The sequence below is a fragment of the Anolis carolinensis genome, chromosome 1 (assembly GCF_035594765.1).
Source record: "Anolis carolinensis isolate JA03-04 chromosome 1, rAnoCar3.1.pri, whole genome shotgun sequence".
Lineage (NCBI taxonomy): Eukaryota > Metazoa > Chordata > Lepidosauria > Squamata > Dactyloidae > Anolis > Anolis carolinensis.
This window is the reverse complement of record NC_085841.1, coordinates 175,653,272-175,673,030: the sequence shown is the minus strand read 5'-3', so window position 1 is coordinate 175,673,030 and position 19,759 is coordinate 175,653,272. Positions and strand designations below refer to the sequence as shown.

At 38.9% G+C, this 19,759-nt stretch overlaps 1 protein-coding gene across 3 annotated transcripts in view; it reads right to left on the bottom strand.

Moving 5' to 3' along the window:
- The window catches only part of col6a3 (collagen type VI alpha 3 chain), a 123,969-nt gene that overhangs the window by 33,997 nt on the left and 70,213 nt on the right, over positions 1-19,759 (bottom strand). For all 3 annotated transcript variants that reach the window (XM_062959769.1, XM_008114626.3, XM_062959761.1), the window contains 12 exons: positions 18,709-18,735; positions 18,554-18,598; positions 18,397-18,450; positions 17,042-17,104; positions 13,753-13,818; positions 13,584-13,637; positions 12,506-12,541; positions 9,833-9,895; positions 8,982-9,044; positions 6,787-6,849; positions 4,535-4,597; positions 4,188-4,238 (listed from right to left, as the gene is read on the bottom strand). In XM_062959769.1, coding sequence (XP_062815839.1) covers positions 4,188-4,238; positions 4,535-4,597; positions 6,787-6,849; positions 8,982-9,044; positions 9,833-9,895; positions 12,506-12,541; positions 13,584-13,637; positions 13,753-13,818; positions 17,042-17,104; positions 18,397-18,450; positions 18,554-18,598; positions 18,709-18,735 — 648 coding nt within the window. The remainder of the gene's footprint in view (positions 1-4,187; positions 4,239-4,534; positions 4,598-6,786; positions 6,850-8,981; positions 9,045-9,832; positions 9,896-12,505; positions 12,542-13,583; positions 13,638-13,752; positions 13,819-17,041; positions 17,105-18,396; positions 18,451-18,553; positions 18,599-18,708; positions 18,736-19,759) is intronic.

Genomic DNA, 19,759 nt, shown 5'->3' with positions numbered 1-19,759 from the left:
GAGTATGACATAGCAAACAAGATATATACGGTATGCTGGATTTCATATTAGAAAATCACAAGTCAAACACTTCCCAAGCTTTTAGGACTATGTGATGTATTTTCGGATGATGCATGCACATCCCAGTAAGGTGGCCTTTTGCAGTTGTTGCTGTTGTTGTTGTTGTTATTGATGATGATGATGAAGAAGAAGAATTTGAAACCAGCAAATCACATTGGGAATAGCAATATGATTATAGAATCTTCAACTGGTACAAATGATGAAGCCTGCCTTCTCGTTCTGGGACTGGGATTCATTTAAATAACATTGGTTCTCATGCATCTGGACAGGATCTTTAATGTTTCCTGATTCAATGTAAGATCTAAAGACATTATGACCCCATGTTCCGTTTGAGATCAAGGAAGGACTCTTTCTTCTCAGTTCATATAAATCCTTTGCCCAATCCTTAAACCCCTTGGCAAGATAGGATAAAATTGGCAGTCATACATTTGAGAGATGATACCCACTTGTCTGTCTTTCAGAAGACAGTTGGCTCCTCAAACAACCAATTGGAAGGATGGAGGAGTATTAAAAAATTGCTAGTCTTTATATCATTTCTATGCAAGCTACCTTTGAAGTTTTGTGGGATGAACAGATTTACTTTCCCTTCTAGTTTTATTTCATTCCAAATGTATTCAGTAATAAATTTAGGATCATAGGTTTGGAGCTCACAATCGCCTGTAGACTCCTTCCACCATGTGTTCTTTGGCTGCATATGCCTGTCTGTCAAGACTTGACCTTACAAACAGACCAAAAGAATGATAAAGTGAAGCCCCTTCTATACCTACATTAGACCTGACACTTCTCAAAATTCAGCTGATATTCCCTTTCTGATCCCATTGTCAGAAAAGGCATAAGCTGCTCTTGAGAAAGTGTCTGCTTTCTTTCATTTCCTTATCATTTTTATTCTCTTAGCAAAGACTTTTTCATTTCCCCTCTGACAAAACTTTAAAATGTGGTAAAACATTTACAAATGCTATCTTTAAGTGCTTGTAGAACGCTGTCTTGCAATCATATATGTGACATGGTGTGACCAATATAACATATATTCACACAGTCAAAATGTCAGTCAAACTACTATTTGGAATAGTAGTCTTAGAGGGTAGTCCTATTGCTAGCTGGGATCAGTGCAGTCTCTAAAATGTGTCAACTACCCGTTTTCATTACTGCATTTATTATTTATACAGTAATATCAGTATATATGACACCTAATATGACCTTTAATGCCCTAGACCAGGGGTCCCCAAACTAAGGCCGGGGGCCGGATGTGGCCCTCCAAGGTCATTTACCTGGCCCCCGCTCTCAGTTTTATAACATAGTATATTGTATGTACATATAATATTGATAATAATCTTATGTTATACAATATATTACTAATAGTAATACCATATAATAATATTAATTATATGTTATATATTACATATTCTATAATAGTACTAGCTGTGCCCGGCCACGCGTTGCTGTGGCGAAGTATGTGGCCCCTTCTACACAGCTGTATAAAATGCACACTGAAGTGGATTATATGGCAGTGTGGAGTCAAGATAATCCAGTTCAAAGCAGATAATATAAGATTACAAATGGGTTATATAGCTGTGTGGAAGGGCCATATAATCCAGTGCAAATTAGATAATCTGTGGAAGAGGCCGTGGCCTAAATCTGCCTGTCCCCTGGGCTGAGTTGGTTGCTAGGAGACCAAGTGGGCAGAGATTAGTCCTCTAACTGGCAGCAATTGGATAAAAACAATTATTCCTTTCCCTCTAATTAGGACTTTATTTTTCTTTTCTTTTTGTTGTATCAACCTAGAGGCGTGGATGATGGGTTGTGTTGTCAAATTTCAAGGTTAGGGGGCCTGTAGTTTTGTTGTTTTGTTGGTCGCCGTGATGCCATCACTCATTTATATATATAGATAATATAGTTCAATATAGTAATATATGATGCTAATATAGTGTTATGCTAATACAGTAGAGTCTCACTTATCCAACATAAACGGGCAGGCAGAACGTTGGATAAGCGAATATGTTGGATAATAAGGAGAGATTAAGAAAAAGCCTATTAAACATCAAAATAGGTTATGATTTTACAAATTAAGCACCAAAACATCATGTTATACAACAAATTTGACAGAAAAAGTAGTTCAATACGCAGTAATGCTATGTAGTAATTACTGTATTTACGAATTTAGCACCAAAATATCACGTTATATTGAAAACATTGACTACAAAAATGCGTTGGATAATCCAGAACGTTGGATAAGCGAGTGTTGGATAAGTGAGACTCTACTGTAATATAATTATATTGTATGTACATACAGCTGTTCTGAGTCCCCTTCGGGGTGAGAAGGGTGGGATATAAATGTAGTAAATAAATGCAGTAAATAAATAATTAATTTTAGACTTAGGCTCAGCCAAAGTCTGACATGACTTGAAGGCACACAACAACAACAACAACAACAACAACAACAACAACAACAACAACAATCCTAATTAACCTGACTGTCTCATTGGCCAGTAGCAGGCCCACACTTTCCATTGAAATCCTAATAGGTTTATGTTGGTTAAAATTGTTTTCATTTTTAAATATTGTATTGTTCTTTCTTTCGTTGTTGTTGTTGTTGCACTACAAATAAGACATGTGCAGTATGCATAGGAATTTGTTTGTATTTTTTTTCAAATGATAATTCGGCCCCTCAACAGTCTAAAGGATTGTGGACCGGCCCTCTGATTAAAAAGTTTGGGGACCCCTGCCCTAGACGGTTCAGGTCCAGGCTATTTGGCCAACCGCATCCCCTTGCATGAACCTGCCCGTCCAGGCCTTGAGATCTTCAGGAGAGATTTTCCTTCTCTCCATCTCAAGTCCAGTTAGTGGGAACGAAAGAGTGGGCCTTCCTTCTCGGTGGCTGCCCCTCAACTCTGGAACTCCCCTTCTTCCCAGGGAAGCCAGAATGGCCCCCTCCCTGTTCTCCTTCAGGCAGCAGGTTAAAACCTTTTTTATTCAGGCAGGCTTTTAAAAAAGAAGGTTTCTAAGATTATCATGGGTTGCTTTGTTTTGATATGCTTTTGTGGTTTTAACCTGAATTATTTTAATATTAATGAAGTTTAATGCTGTTTTAATATTTGTATATTCTAAGTTGTATTGTAATGCTTTTAGTTGTGAGCCACTTTGAGTCACCATATTGAGAGAAAAAGCAGGATATAAAAATAAACATAGTCGTAGTAGTAGTAGTAATAATATTAATAATAATAAAAGTAATAATAATGACTTTCTAATACCCACCAGTTCTGGTCCATAGCCTCTCTCTGTTTTGGGGCTTAGCACTGGCTAACAATCCTAGATGCTGCAATTAATTTATGAGGGCAAAGGGAAGCTTTTGGGTAAATAAGACGTTTTTTAAAAATTCAGAAGTAACTTCCAAAGGGTTTTCAGGACCATATATACCCACGAGTCAAAATTTTCTGCAGTGGGTGTAAGGCTGCATGCAGTCTGCTAGTCGCACTTGGTTTTTTCTGATCTCAAATGAAGAGTGTGTACATTGCATGTGTGTGTGCAGGGCATCATTTGGGAAGAAGGAAGTAAAGGTAATAACTGATGAAGGAGTGAGAATACAAAAGACAGACATGCAGGGGCTTTGGAGGAAGGAAGTGTCATGCCTATTCATACATTAAGGGAGAGAGCCTCCGTTGGCCTAGGGGATAAAAGCCTTGTGACTTGAAAGTTGGTTTGCTGACCTGAAGGCTGCCAGGTTCGAATCCCACCCGGGGAGAGCGTGGATTGTTATGAATAACTGAGCTCCCTCTGTTAGCTCCAGCTCCATGCGGGGACATGAGAGAAGCCTCCCACAAGAATCAAGGTAAAACATTAAAAACATCAGGGCGTCCCCTGGGCAACGTCCTTGCAGACGGCCAATTCTCTCACTCCAGAAGCAACTCCGGTTGCTCCTGACACGAGAAAAAAAAATAGGGAGAGAGTTAAAGGAAGTAACAAGATAAAATAGGCAAAGTTGCTGTGCTAGGGGCCAATATTCCTTGGCAAGAGAAATTGTGCTGCTTCACATAAATCCCAGTCTCACCCAAACCAAGGTGATTAAAATCTTTCTCGTAGATCAGAGAACCTTCATTTATATTTATCAATGCAAACGAGACTGCACATACCCTGCTGCCTTTAGCTCCAGCTCTGCCGACTCCATCACGTCCATCATCCCCCTACAAAATGTAAAGAGAAGGTACATGAGTCTGAGGCACACAGTGGCAGGTTCTCTGTAATTTACAAATCATCATCACTGTCACAATCATCTAAGACTAATTTGTTCTATGAGTTTTCTTCAAAATGAAGAGGTTGAACGGCAGTTTTATGAAATTCATTGCAAGCCTTCTTGGCACTTTAGACTCTCAAAAAAAAAAAAACCTTGGTGATTTTCTAGATATTTCAGCAGGGAAATGCTGGCTACTTAGGACCAGCTTCATTGAGGTCATCCAGAAGTATTCATAACAATGCTTACCGTCAATCCTCGGGGCCCTGGAGGACCAACAGGCCCTCCTGGACCAGGTTCACCAGGTTCACCCTGTAAAGGCAAATATTTTTTTTAATTTAATTTAATTGTAAGCCAGATTGTAGTTTTACACCAGGAAATGTCCATTTTCTGGAAGCTTGCAAGATGACTTAGAGTCCTTCAACTTTTTAAGTTGAAGTTGATACTGCACATATCTCATCTGCAGTGCAAAAAACCATGAAAGAACAATGCAATTGTTAAAATGAAGAGCAATTTGAACCAACATAAACTTACCAGTATTTCAATGAGAAGTGTGGGACTGCTTTTGGCTGATGAGATAGGTCAAGTTAAATAGGATTATTGTTGTTGTGTGCCTTCAAGTCGTTTCATAATTAGGGCAACCATAAGTCTCAAGTTTAGGGTGGGGACAGGGTAAATGACCTTGGAGGGCTGTATCTGACCCGTGGGCCTTACTTGGAGTCCCCTGACTCAGAACAACCCACTCTCTCAGATTTAGTATCCCCATCTGAAAAATGGGTATAAAAGTACTAGCCTATTTCATTGGGTTGTTGAAAAGTTACAAAATAATGTATTTACAGTATCTGGAGCATTCTGAACTGCTTTATAAATGCACATTACTCTTGTTATCACCTATTTATTCTCTGTATCTGAACACTTAACATTACAATATTGTTGTATATTTGCTCTATATCAGAAACATTAGACCTATGTTGCTTACAATTAACTCAATATAATCATTAAAGATCGTGAGGGGCAAAAATTTAAAGATGGTCACACCCTTTAACTTTTCTAACTATACCAACAATATGAATAATAACAGCAAAGAAAGAAAAGAATCAAAAATAACATGCCGAAACCTACATTCCAGGAGCTGGGAGGGATTATTTAATTCAGATGATTTAAACCATGTGGGGAAAAGCTTTGCAGCTTGATTTGTATTTTGAAAGGGATTAAGCAATGGCAAAGTTCTGGTTTTGGTTGTTCTAGTTAATTATTTTTCCACAGAGAAAGACACATTGGCTATTTTTGTTTTGGATATTAATTAAAGACTAATGATATAAAACAGGAGATTTTATAAGGCATCAGAGGGCAATGAGCAAGCCCAATGACACTTGCAAGCTTCCTCAGCTGGGATAGAATTCTTTACTGCTTTGTTCTTGAAGGAAGCAATGAACAACATTAGTAAGGATAAGTAATCTACATGGACACCTGCTCCTAACTGTGGCAATGGCAGGAGTAATAAAAGTCTTGACAGTCCAGCCAGGCCAAACACAGTTCGGCCTCTTTGGATGGTTACCCTTACCTTTACTGTTATTTATCACTTTGGCAGTGTCCACAGAGCTCTGGAGAGCTTCTGGACATTGCCAAGTGCCTTTGCTGACATAAGCAAAGACACCCACAAAACCTGGGTAAAGGCAATCCCCCATCTCTCCGCAGCTTGCATGGCCTCTCTGTGGTCATCCCCCTTTTTTCTGAGCTATTCTGCACAGGTTTAGGATAGCTGGGAGAAGCTAAGAACTTGAAAAATGCACACTCAAACCACAGCCAGCAGTATACTTTTATACTTTTATTGCATCTACTAATAGCTGATCCCTGCCCAAGCTATTATCTCCTTAATCTCTTTACAATGAGACTTCTGAATCAGTAAGATATTTCCTCCCAGAACCTCAGTTTTCAATGTATTTTATATATATTCACTGAAAATTAAGGGTTTTTTTTTTTTGCATTTAAGGCTCTTATTTCAATTTGAGAAATAAAATAACTTGTTTGCAGAGGGAAATAATCCTTTTCTTGAATCATTTCCAAGCACTAGGCAAAACCCATCTTGTACACTAGTGACTAACACAGTTTAGCAATATCACTAGGCATCACAATGGGCAGAAATCATATAAACCAGGATGGGACTCCATAGTCCCTCCAGGTGCTGTTGGAATGAAAGTCCCAGCAGTCCCAGTCAGCAGCACAAATAGAGAGGCAAACTGGGAGATGTAGTCCAACAACTTCTGGAAGATCCTGTGATTCCTATCCTGCCCTATTACATTAATAGTAAACATTAGCTATAATATTTTTATGAATTTCCACAATATCATGTTAGAATGTATGCTATCACAGTCCACAGATTAAAGATCCTGATAACAGTTCCCTGAAAATTCTCACACCTCCTTTCAAATGTTAAAAACAATATCCACTATGCCTCAGCCCTTTTAAATATGGAGGACTACACTTCCAGAATAATTTACCTTTTTGCCAAGTGGACCAGATCTGCCACGCTCTCCAGCAGGTCCAAGTGGACCTCCATCACCCTGTGGAAAGAAGGCTTTCTTGTTTATTGTTGTAAAGGCAACAAAATCAGATATTTGTCAATACATAAAATTGTAAGAACAAGACCAGAACCCCTTCTGAAAGCACTAGGGACAACCAAGATTTTAAACTGTTTTGAGTAAAATCATTTTATTGTGAAATGGCATTTCTCTATTTCTCTATTTCTTATATCCCATCCATATAAGAATTACACTAAAAACAAATACAAAATCCTAAAGGAACAATGTTTGTAATAAAACAAAAAGACAGTAAGTTCTGAAGGTAAATTCTAACAGCAACATGAAATGAAAATCCCTGGACAAAAAGAAAAGCTTTCACCTGGCACAAAGGAGCCCCCAGTGGCAAAGTGGGTTAAACCCTTGTGCTGGCAGGAATGCTGACCGGCAAGTCAGTGTTCGAATCCGGGGAGAGTGGGTGAGCTCCCTCTGTCTGTTTCAGCTTCCCGTGCGGGGGCATGAGAGAAGCCTCCCACAGGATGGTAAACATCAAACAGCCGGGCATCCCTTGGACAACATCCTTGCAGACTGCCAATTCTCTCATACCAGAAACAACTTGTAGTTTCTCAAGTTGCTCCTGACACACAGAAACACAGAAATCTGGCACAAAAGCTACTGCAATAACTTTTTAACTGAAGTTGAAGGCAGCAAGGATTGCTGGTATAGCAGAGCCTTTAGGCGTGCTGCTCTATTCTTCCGAGCCTGGGCTGTGAAGGCCTGGCAATGGCAGCAGGAGCCAACAATGTGGCCTTCTTGAGGCAGAGGAGACATTTCATATGACCATCGGAGTCTGGAATCTTGGAGGCACTGGGTACAACTCTTGAAGCATATCATCGACATTCTCAACAATGTATCAAAGAGAGCTGTGTGGCGGGGGAAAAGGAACTGGGGAGCATGCAGTCAGGGCACCTTTTATGCCCTTGGAGGAGTGGCGGGGTTACTACCAAAGACTGAAAATACAGCTTGAGAAGCTTTCCATTGAAGCCTGCACAGGCACAGTAACTCTATATGTGTGCATTCACAGAGACCATGAAGAAAAATATGAGTTTATTCTCCTCCTGTCCTTGGGAAGATGAAAATCAGGATTTACTATATTATCTAAGTATTTCTAGATTGCTTTCCAAAGAAAAATTCCTTAAAAGATAATTTACATTTTTAACAAGCCACATAATAAACTCCACACAATTGTAAAACAGCATGCAATAATACCAGCAATAAATAAAATTAGCCTACCCAGTTCTAAAATCTAAAAAGGAGTTACAGCTTTAAGCAAAAACCATATTCAAGGGAAAGCTTCCAGACACTGGTTTAGAAGTGACACAGCCTATTGGATGTGAAAATGAGAATGAGTAGTAATGCTATCTACTATCTACTATCTATATACCCAGAACCTCAATCAGTGGCTAATATCTGATGAGAAACTCCCTCCTGGGCACACAGAAGACTGGATGATTTGGAGGGTTCTGAACAGACTGCACTCTGGTACCACAAGATGCAGAGCCAATCTTAAGAAATAGAGTTATAAAGTGGAGTCCACGAGATGTGTGGATAAGAGCAAACCACAGATCACCTATTACAATGCAGTCTGAGCCCTGCCATGTGCACAGTGGAGGACCTTCTTATAGCTACATGAGAGGCACTTGAAATGGCTAGCTTCTGGTCAAAGGAAATTTATCATAATGCCATGTTTTTTAACTTTGTTTATGGTTTTTATACATTATAACTGTATTCTCAATTTGTTTCTGACACGATAAATAAATAAATCTACAAATAAACCTTTGTCTCAAATAAAATGTCTTGATATAACTTTGTTTTTCTCACCAACAGCTGATGTGTTACCACCCATTACACAAGAGATCAAGGCTTACAGTCCTGAAAGATCTCTAAAGAGAATGTCTGCGATTGACACAAAACAAACAATAATACAAAAGTATGCTCTAATATAACTTAGTTTCTCCAACCTAAAAATGTGCAAAACCCAACATAATAATAGATTTTTTTGCACTTTGTCAATATCTATGAATGCTCCCAAAGGATTCCATTATCTATACAGGGTCAAAACTAGAAAGCCTTTGGATTTTATTACCTTCTTGGGGAAAAAAATAAAATATTTTTACCCTTGGACCAGGGATGCCTTGCTCTCCTCGAAGACCCGGAGTTCCATTTGGTCCTGGTGATCCCTAAATAAATAACAATAATAAATATTTGCGGTAGAAAATATCTGCTACAAAAATGTTTAAACTTTGCTCAAACATCAGAGAGTAATTATGTAACAAATACTGACAACATCCTTTATTGGAAGATTACAGGAACCCACATGAAAAGAGAAATCACCAGTTATGACCAATTACAGCTATTGTGAATGTCCAGCTTATTTCCCTATCATGTATATATTTGAACTTTTGCATTTTATGGACTTTTGGCTCCACTTTTTACAACTGAATGTACTGTTTCATCAATCTTGCAAAGTCAGCTGTAGGCCATCCCAGCCTATGAAATAATAAATCAATTCCTTTAATGTGCCACAAGTCTTCCTTTCCTTATGCTTCCCTTCAACAGAGAACTCCCACACTAAGGATGTGCTGCATCAAATGATTTGTTCTCTATGGGGAGAATAATTTAATCAATTTTCTCTCTGTTGCCAGATGTTTTTAAACCTATGAAGTTTTGAAGAAATCTCATGTGGGAAGATAATCTTTGGTGGAGTCCACCCCACTCAACATCTGGAGAGGGTCAGGTAGCCATGGATCAGAAAGACTGCAGCTTTTCCTCAGATACCTTTCAGTACAAAATATGAGAAGGCACACATTAATTTGGAGTCAGGAACCTGATTCTGGTTTTAAAATGCTCAAAAATCTGTTTCTCCATTATTTTCATCATACATTTGAATAGTTTTTCCATCTCTATCCTGGCCACCCACTTGAACTGCTGTGTTAATTGCTCCTAAAACTGAGCCATAAAATCTCACCTGTGGACCTCTGATACCCTGTTCTCCTACTGCTCCTGGGAGACCAGCTGCTCCTTTGTTTCCCTAAAATATAATAGAATAATTGAGTAAACAATATGCTGGAAACTGATGGGCATGAGGATTAAAACAGAACCTTTTTAAGAGGCATTATAAACACATAAAATCCACTTCCATACAATGTAATGACCCCTAACGGGGAAACTCATATTTCTGCTTATTTGAAAATATACAGCACAAGCCCCTTATCTGAAGGATACGTTCCTAAATTTATTATGGACACTGGAAATGGTGGATAAGAGAGCCCTATTAAAATGATCAACTTTCACCAGAAGTTAGTATAGAATTGCTCGAGAGAACCTATGGTCATTTATGGCCTGGAAGACATAGAAAGTATTTTGCCAGATGTCCTCCCAATAGCAGTGTAGGTGATGTAGCTTCCACTGGCATCTGTATGTACAGTGTTCCCTCACTACTTCGCGGTTTGCTTTTCGCAGACTCGATGTTTCATGGTTTTTTAATAAACCCAATCCCCAATACTATTATAAATAATAAAAAATTGATTTACAGTGGCAGTGGTCTCAGTTGGGTGCGGGCAGCGGGGCGGAGGATGAGCCCAAACGGCAGCGGAAGGAGAAGGAGATGGCGCCATGTTCCCTTGCCTCTTTCTTCCCTTCTTCCCTTCCTCCCTCCCTCCCTCTTTCTACTTCCTTCCTAAGGAGAAGCCTAGCGTCCCTACTTCACGGATTTTCACTTCTCGGATGTTCACCTGGAACATAACCCCCGCGATAAGTGAGGGAACACTACACCACAAATGTCTGTGGAGGTGAGATTCATCTTGTGAAGGTCTGTGGAGGTGAGTCAACTACATGCTCATTGGTCCCCATACAAATCTAGAAGGAAGTGCCAGATGGGCAGCAGAGTTGGGCAACTGCTTGGGGACTTGGGTATTTTGAGTTGTAATTTTGAGTAAAATAGAAAAATAAGGGAAAATAAGTGATGAGTGCTTCTGAAGAATTGCATACAGCCCCCATGCCACACTTTTTCCCAACTTTATGGTACAGCTACAGACAGGCACACAAGCCTTCCCTTTATAGACATTCACTACACACACCAGAAAAAAACAGGGATCGGTCTTTGTAACACACTGTGTTAACGTGTTCAAGTGAACAGGAATAACTGTGCCAAAATAAAGCTAGTGACTTGTAACAGGGAGAGCTAGAGGTTACAGTCTTTTTCCTATTGTGGTTCCTCAAAAAAATACCATATATACAGTTTCCACTTTCAGCTTGCTTCTTCTCAAATCCCAACTCATACTTCAGACATCTGTGAAACATACATGTGGCTGCATGTATCATCACAACTGTCTTGCATTAATGAGTAATGAACATGAGGAATTCCAAAAGAGTTCTGCTCTTTTGGGTGCTTGCCAATCATATGGTTGTCAAGCATGTTTTTTTATTCAGACAAATACTCCCAATGCAAGGTTAGGTAGCAAATACATAATTTCTATTATATATATAGTAGAGTCTCGCTTATCCAACATTCTGTATTATCCAACACAGTCGGCCTCCCACCCGTATCTACAGCTGTTTTTCTAGGCAGGCAAAGATAACAGATTTTTAAAAATCTTCACAGGACTGAACTTTTTACGGATATAACTTCCGACAATGTTGTTACCATAATTTCATTTTATGCAATTCTATCTTTATTTGTAGTCAATTTTTTAGTAATCAATGTTTTTGTAGTCAATGTTTTCAATGCATTGCAATGTTTTGGTGCTAAATTCGTAAATACAGTAATTACTACATAACATTACTGTGTACTGAACTGCTTTTACTGTCGATTTGTTGTAAAACATGATGTTTTGGTGCTTAATTTGTAAAATGTAATTTGATGTTTAATAGGCTATTCCTTAATCCCTCCTTATTAACATTTTGGCTTATCCAATGTTTTGCCAGCCCGTTTATGTTGGATAAGTATAATTCTACTTTATGTGTGTATATTTGTCCCCATGTGAGCCGCCCCGAGTCCCCTCTGGGGAGATGGGAGCGGGATATAAAAATAAAGTTGTTGTTGTTGTTATTATTATTATTATTATTATTATTATTATTGTGTGTGTGTCAGATTTATATGTTTAAAAACTGATTTTCTTCAGCATTCAGTTACGGATTTTCATAGATTGGGTCTGTCTCTATGTTTGTGCATATATGTTTCTATGGACATGCATACGCAGAAACGAAGCCATCTTTGCCTACTTAAACGAATTTTATATTAACTGCATTTGTTTACCCACTTGTCCAATTCATAGTCTACAAGATTATCTGCAAAATGTACATATAATACTGGTTTTCTGTCACAGGGAAGAAACTGCAAGCAACAGATTGTTCCCATTCCCTTTTGAAAAATGGGTCAATAAAAACACATAACTCAAAAGCATGTTTTAGTCAATGGAGAACATGTAAGCAAAATGTATATATGAAGCAGTACTTCATATATAATGTAGTGTTTACATTATAAAAAGTGGATAGGAAACTGTGTGTATACTGGACAAATACACCCCTTCCCATATATAAAACATTTACTACATGGGAAGGGAAAATCAAGTCTCCCAAACCAAGATGAAAATGAGGGCTTTGGAGAAATGTATCTAATTTGAGACTGAGATATACTCACTTTGCTTCCTGGAGGTCCTCTTCTGCCAAATCCTCCCTGAAATTCAATAAAGCATAGCCATAAACAGTTAGATAGAGTTATATCTAAGAACTACTACTGTTCCATTAGTCCATTGTTTTATACAGTGTCTTTTCCCATTTTTATTTTGCAATCTTAATTTTTTGTCCTGTTTAAAAATTAACTCAAGGTAACCAGCACCGTATTTTGCTCAGTAGGCTCTACAGTCAACTCCTCCAGATTTTATTCAAAGAAGCCTCTACTGGGGATATAAAACTCACAAATTTCTCCTCTTTGAGAGAGAAAGAATATCTTGATACACTGAATTAAACCACAGGGATTAAAAATATTACAATGCCATTAGATTTTGTTTTCAGATTTCAGGAAGTTTTGTGAAAATTTCATTTGCATAAACAAGGGGTAAGGTGCCCAAATGGGACTTCTGTGTTGAAAATGCATACAACAAAATTAACACATGTGTACATTCTGAGCCCATAATGAAGGGAAGGGGCACCATTAGATGTCCATCCCACATGGTCCATAATTGACAATTCTGTCATTGGAGCAGAAGACAATGCAGAAAAGAGGACAGGACACAATTGCAGACCATAAACATCACTAAGCAACAACAGATAAAAACTCTTGAGAGAAATGTGATGGAACTGCTTTTTTATTGATAAAATCACAAGAGTTTTTTTTAACCTCTGCTAGCACCCTGCTGTTAATATTTCCCCATTTCATTTTGCACATTGTTATGCTATCATAAAATTAATTATAATGATGGCAACACTAACTATGATGAAGTAACTTTATTTCTAAAGTTAACATAAATCCCCTTATGTATGGAAAATTGCAAGGAAAGATTGCAAGACTCTACCAGCTAATCTGCCTCCACATGCCACCCATACCCTGTATGTTTTTATCTTGTTCTAGATTATCATGAAATCAAATCTGGTGAATTTAATCTTAAGGTTTATCACCAAACTACTCTTTATATAGCTCCACAATTAGACGCTGTTAGTAACAAACCAAACAGCAGGGGTGTGGGGGGACATGCATGAGTGTAATTAACAAGACTCACATTCCTTCCAGGTCCTCCTGGGGCACCTGCAGGTCCATCTCCTCCAGGTTCACCCTATGAGAAACAGACATCCATAGCCAGTTAGGGGTCAACACTTAGGAACCAACACAGGAGTCTCAGAAGCATTTTGTTTGTCATCCTTTTCTATGATGGCCTAAATTGACTTTACCGTTGGCCCAGGTTCGCCTTTTGAGCCTCTGGGTCCTCTTTGAGTGCCATCAATCCCTGCGACACCCTAAAAGCAAACAAAACAATGAGAAGCAAATAAAAATTGTATTTTATGAATGTTTTAACTGTTTTAGTTCATTGTATAACGGTGTGACGGCATCAATTGCCACTTGTAAGCCGCCCTGAGTCCCCTCGGTGAGAAGGGCGGGGCATAAATAATTGAAATAAATAAATAAATAAATAAATAAAATAAAAACCTAGTGAGGCTTCTGCTGCCCATAATAGGTAGAAGGAGGCTTAAAACAGTGAGGTGTTGCCTACAATCCCAGCACAATCATGAAACTGGCTAGATGCCCTTGGGCCACTCTCTGCCTCTCAAAGATGTTGTGAGAGTGATGTATGTTGCCTTGGTCTCTTAAAATTTAGAATAAAAGTTGAATAATTCTATGGATCTATTGTATATTGAATTAACTAGGGCCTGCAAAATAGACAGCCCGAAGGCCGGATGCAGCCCGCAAAGGACTTTCCTGTGGCTTGCAGGAATGGCACGAGGATGGCAAGGGAGTGAAGGACCTGGGGGAAGAAGGAAGGACCAATCAGCGAGGGGAAGCTCAGCCCTTTGCCAACTTTGTGCCATTCCCATGGGAACAATGTGAGGCCAGCAAAGAGGCGGGGTTTCTCTTTTTGATACCTGCTTTATTAGTCAGGCAGGGAAGGAGGGAGGGAAGAGGAGTGTCTCGCAGAGATTTTCAAAAAATATTGGCTCTTTTCAAGTGCCTTGTTGTGTAGGCCTGGAGGGTGTCTCTACCTTAAGGGTTGGACCATACTGAATTAAGGGCAATATAATGCTTATGGACTGGAGTAATAACCACTGAATTTGTTTCCTCCCATATTTTAAGTTTAAACCAGCAGAAAGACATTTAAAAAATTGACCAGTACTGGATTTTCCTAGGTACCATGGAAAAATATTCTGTTTCAGATTTCGCAAAAGGCAAAGGATGGTCAGACAAACCTGGAGATTGTCACTGTATAGCTTTGAGCAAACATTCCAAATGGGATCAAATTATATGCCTGCTGATGGGTCCTTTGAACTGGTCCTACTTGGACCAGATTCTTCTGTGCGCAACAGCTTTCCCATAAAGTCTCCAATCTAACCTGCCAGATTGAAGAAGTGGGCTTTTGAAGCCACACATATGGTAGCAATGCACGATGGAGTGCAGTGACAGATGTCTATGGAAATAGGTCATAGATAGGACTATCAACCAGTGCTCATATGGACTCCTTCTACACTGCCATATAATCCAGATTATCAAAGCAGATAATTCACTTTATCTGCTTTGAACTGAATTATACGAGTCTACACAGCCATATAGTCCAGTTCAAAGCAGATAATCTGGATTTTATATGGCAGTGTAGATGGAACTATGCTGTTCTCATTTAAAACATTAGCACAGAGCTAGAGTCATTGTAGTCCCTTGCGCTGTGTATGTGATATACAAAATATATACCAACCAACTAACTGGGGAGGAATGGGAGAAAATAAAAAAAGAATGTACTGGACGGGTTGTTGTGTGTTTTCTGGACTATATGGCCATGTTCCAGGAACATGCCCATATAGCCCAGAAAACACACAACAACCCTGTGATCCCGGCCATGAAAGCCTTCGACAACACAATGTACTGGCCCCTCACATCATCTTTAGAAAAAGAGTTTCTCCTTGAATTGTGAGGATGCCATAACTATTTCTAAGATAAACTGAAAAGGGGAGCAAAGAAAAGGGGATTTCAGAGAGTAAAACTATTTTCGCCAGCAAGAGAAACAATTCAGTAATGACAAGCCAAAGGGCATAAGTTTACAAATGCTTCCTCTACTATGTCATTTTCAAACTGTAAATATACTTTGTTCATTCATGGGAGCAAATTGGCCCCCAAGAAACAATGATTCTCATTAAAATCTCAGGCTCATTGTCTGGAGTATTTTAGGCAAGTATAAAGGAAGGAAATCCATGTCTTTAGTCATGGAAATTAATAATTTCATATGATACATATGGAGAAACTATACACACAGAGACACACAATGCTTCAATTGGGCTTTGTTATTGTTAAAATCCTTGTATATCTTTTTAACTTTTCCCCTCATAATATGACTTTGTATGCAGATCATTTTACCTTATAAGAAGCCACAGTTTATATTTTGGGCTTTCAAGTATATACTACAAAATTACAACCTTTATGTGATCAAGTTTCAATTGCTTTACACGTGAGCACATATGTTCATTCTCTATACTATAAGAAAACCGATTTTCCACATGCTAGCTGAGATATTCAGGAACTCTGATCAGCAATAATTGATTTCCCTGACAACTACTCTTTGATATTCCAGATTACCATATCTTCTATTATGCAGCAAAGTTTTAGAAAAGGTCATGAGGCTTAAATCTAGCTGGTCTTGGGGGTACTAAGTACCTGGATCCATTTCAGAACTGGATTTTGAACAAAAATAGTGGATGTTGTTGTGTCTAAATTGTGTCAGTGTGGGGTATACTGTTCCAAAAAATGCTGCTAGCTTACTTTGTACGTGATAAAGTGCTCTATAATATTTTCTCATTCGTTAAGTTAAATGTCCACATGAATGATTCCAACCAGAAATATGAGTCACAGCGATTCTAATATGTTGATAAGCTTCATCCCTACCTCTCATTTCCTTCAAAAAGGAGTGTGAGATTTCTGAACTGATTCTTGGTGGCCATTGTGGAACTGATAAAGAACAAATAAATTTTGCCGAGAAAACTTAGTCATAACCTTGACAAAGCGTCTTCATTAGCCAGAAACAACTTGAAGGCACACAACAGCATAGATCAGTTATGGTGGGAAACTTGAGAAACACAATGGATGTGTGGTCTGCCATTTTTAGCCTCATTTAAAAAGCCTTGGAGATATGTTTGTTCTATTTGATCTTTAATTAAGATAATTTGCAGAATTTTTCTTTCTTAAAATGGTCCTTTTGATCAGCTGTCCTTTTAAGCTTTTTGGATTATTTCTGTAATAAGAAGTAAGAAGTATTTGGATGTAAAAGCTGTATTTATTAATTCTTTGAATAGTCGCATTTTTAAATTTGTAAACTGTTCATGGAGTCCTTATTATCCCGTAAAGTATGTGTGTCAATTTTTTTCAAGAAACAGAGTCTTTTGCTGAATGGAAGATCTATAGATCAGAACCCTACTGTTCACGGAAACTCATGAAGTCTGAAGTCTAAAATAGACATCCCTCAATATTGTTCACCATACTTACCACATCTCCTCGCAATCCACGGTCACCTCTCTCTCCCCTCTCTCCTTTGGGTCCTTTGACACCCTGAAAATATATTTTCATAATGTTATATACTTTTTTTGCATATAACCATGGAATGCGATAGTGCGGACATAGGCAAACTTTCTAACTTGTGGGCTGCATGGCAGGCTGAAGCAGGGTGGTCAGGCTGGGAAGGAGGGGATTCTCCCCAACCCCTTCCCTGCCCTTTCCTCCCCTTCCTCTTCTCTTTTGGAGGCAGAAAGTGAAGGAAAGACGAGAAACATTTGGATCTCAAAAATGTTAGCCTTGGTCAGGATGAGATGGTGGATGGGAGAGAAAAAGTGTATCCATTAGATCCCATATTGCCTACTCCTGATATAGAATCCTAGAATCCTAGAGCTGGAAGAGACCCCCAAGGGCCATCCAGTCCCTTGCCATGCAGGAAGGCACAATCAAAGTACTTCTGATGGACAGCCTCTGTGGAAAAGCCTCCAGAGAAGCTCTTGCTCTCAGGAAGGTCTTCCTAATCTTTTCAGTCTGTGCCATTTTCAATCTCTTTCCCTGCCATTGGAACCCATTGCTTCCTTGTGCCCTGGTCTCCAGAGCAGCAGAAAGTCAGTATTCCCCATCCTTCCTTCTCAACAGGACACCTTTTACATTTTGAAACATGGTTCTCATGTTTTCTCATGTTCTCTCTCTACCTTCTCTTCTCCCAGTTAAACATCGCTCAGGAGAAAGGAGGAAGGAAAAAGAGAAGGAAGGGAGGGAGGGAGGAAGAGAAGGATGGAAGGAAGGAAGGGTGGAAGGGAATGGAGGGAGGGAGGAAAGAGAGAAGGAAAGGTGGGAGAGAGGGAGGAAGGGAGGAAGAAAGAAACGAGGAAGAAAGGATATAATGGTGAGAAAGAGGGTCTGAGAAAAGAGCCCACAGGGCCGCATCTGCCTCTGGGCCTGGTTTTACCCATACCTGCCACAGTGCATGTGTCACAGTTATTTTGAGAATTATGCCTGTAGTTGATAAATCTTCTATTAAGAAAATACAAAGAAGGCAGGGAATTGGATGAAGCACCCTGTCTTGCAGGATTCCTATCCTGCATTTTAGTCAGGAATTCTGTAATCCCTGATGAAGTGACCTCACATTAGACACCAGAATGTAGTAAGCAAAAACTCTTGCATGTATTTTCTGATACAGAATCATGCATGCATTGTTGCTTTGGCTAAGTCAACTAAAGCCCCTTGCTACTGTGGGACCAGACGCATATTGCTTTAGTTGCCAAGACTTCTACTTCTATCTCTAGAATCAGGTTTCCCTTACTGCGCATTACATTTTCTGGAATAATAAACAACACAGAACTTACACGTCTGCCCGAGCTTCCCCTCTCTCCAGAAGAACCTGGAAGGCCTCGGTCTCCCTGGAAAAAGCAATCATGTCAGTGGTATTCACTAATCAAAGTCAGTGGCACAAATTAATGCATTTTATGCAATAAAAGGACAAACATAAATCAGGTGACTTACCTCTTCCCCGTCTATTCCATCAAGGCCTATTTCCCCTAAAGCACCCTGTGGACACAAAGAATATAATTTTTATAGCACAAAGTATTAGCTGGCATTGAAAATACATAGGCACATTCTTATACATTTTTCTCTGAATGCTTGAAATTTTTACATACCTTTTCTCCTGGGAATCCACGACTTCCCTAAAGAGAGAAGAGAGAGAAAAAACCATCAATGCAAGCAAAAATCATTTGAATTCTTCATTTTTTCACTAACTTTAAGGAAGAGTTGGACTGACCCCAAAGTCTCTAGAAAAATAAAAATAAGAATGTTACATCTTTGATTAGAAGTATAGAGCCTTCAACTTGTCTTTCAAATATTTTTAAAGGTGGCAATCTGATGCACACTTATTCTTGATAGAACCCCCTTGAGTTCAAAGCAGATTTGATATATATTGGGGTGAAGAACGAGTGCTGCAGAATGTTGCTAAGTTTAGTGAACCACTCTGGGGATGCTTTGCCTGGAAAGGTGTGTGTGTGTGTGTGTGTGTGTGCATTCATGCAAAGAAATAATAGATCCAGCCCCATGCAAACATTCAAAAGGCTTTGATCTCAGGTTCATTGGTATAGGTTTCACAGCCTTCCATTGCCCATTTTTGTGAGTTCAAAGAGGGAAAAGTCTAGAGTATTATTTTCTGGATCTTTGGCTGGATCTACACTGTCCTTATATCCCAGAGTCTTCACTGCCATATAATCTGAGATAAGAAGATTATCTGGGATCAGATCCTAGGGTATAGGGCAGTGTAGATGTAGCATTTGTTAGCCTTCCTGTAACAAATTGGTACAAAACCTTTGAAGTTTTCAGTTTAAAAAGTGTTATTTTCTCTGTTTACATTTTACCATACTGTTACACACTTCTCTGAATTTATAATATTAATAATAAATTATCCCTTATACTAACCTGCTTCCTGTATTGTATTCATTTCATGAACCGTGATCTAATAACTGCTTAAAATTACTGTAAAGAATATTGACATAAAAGGGAGGTAATCAAATCATTCTGGTTGGATCTACACTGCCCTATAACCCAGTTTCAGAATATGGATTAACTGCATTGATCTGGATTATAGGGCAGTGTAGATTTATATAAATCAGATCAGATAAATCAGATCCCAGTCCCATCTTTACTATAGTAAAGGTAAAGGTTTCCCCTGATGTTAAGTCCAGT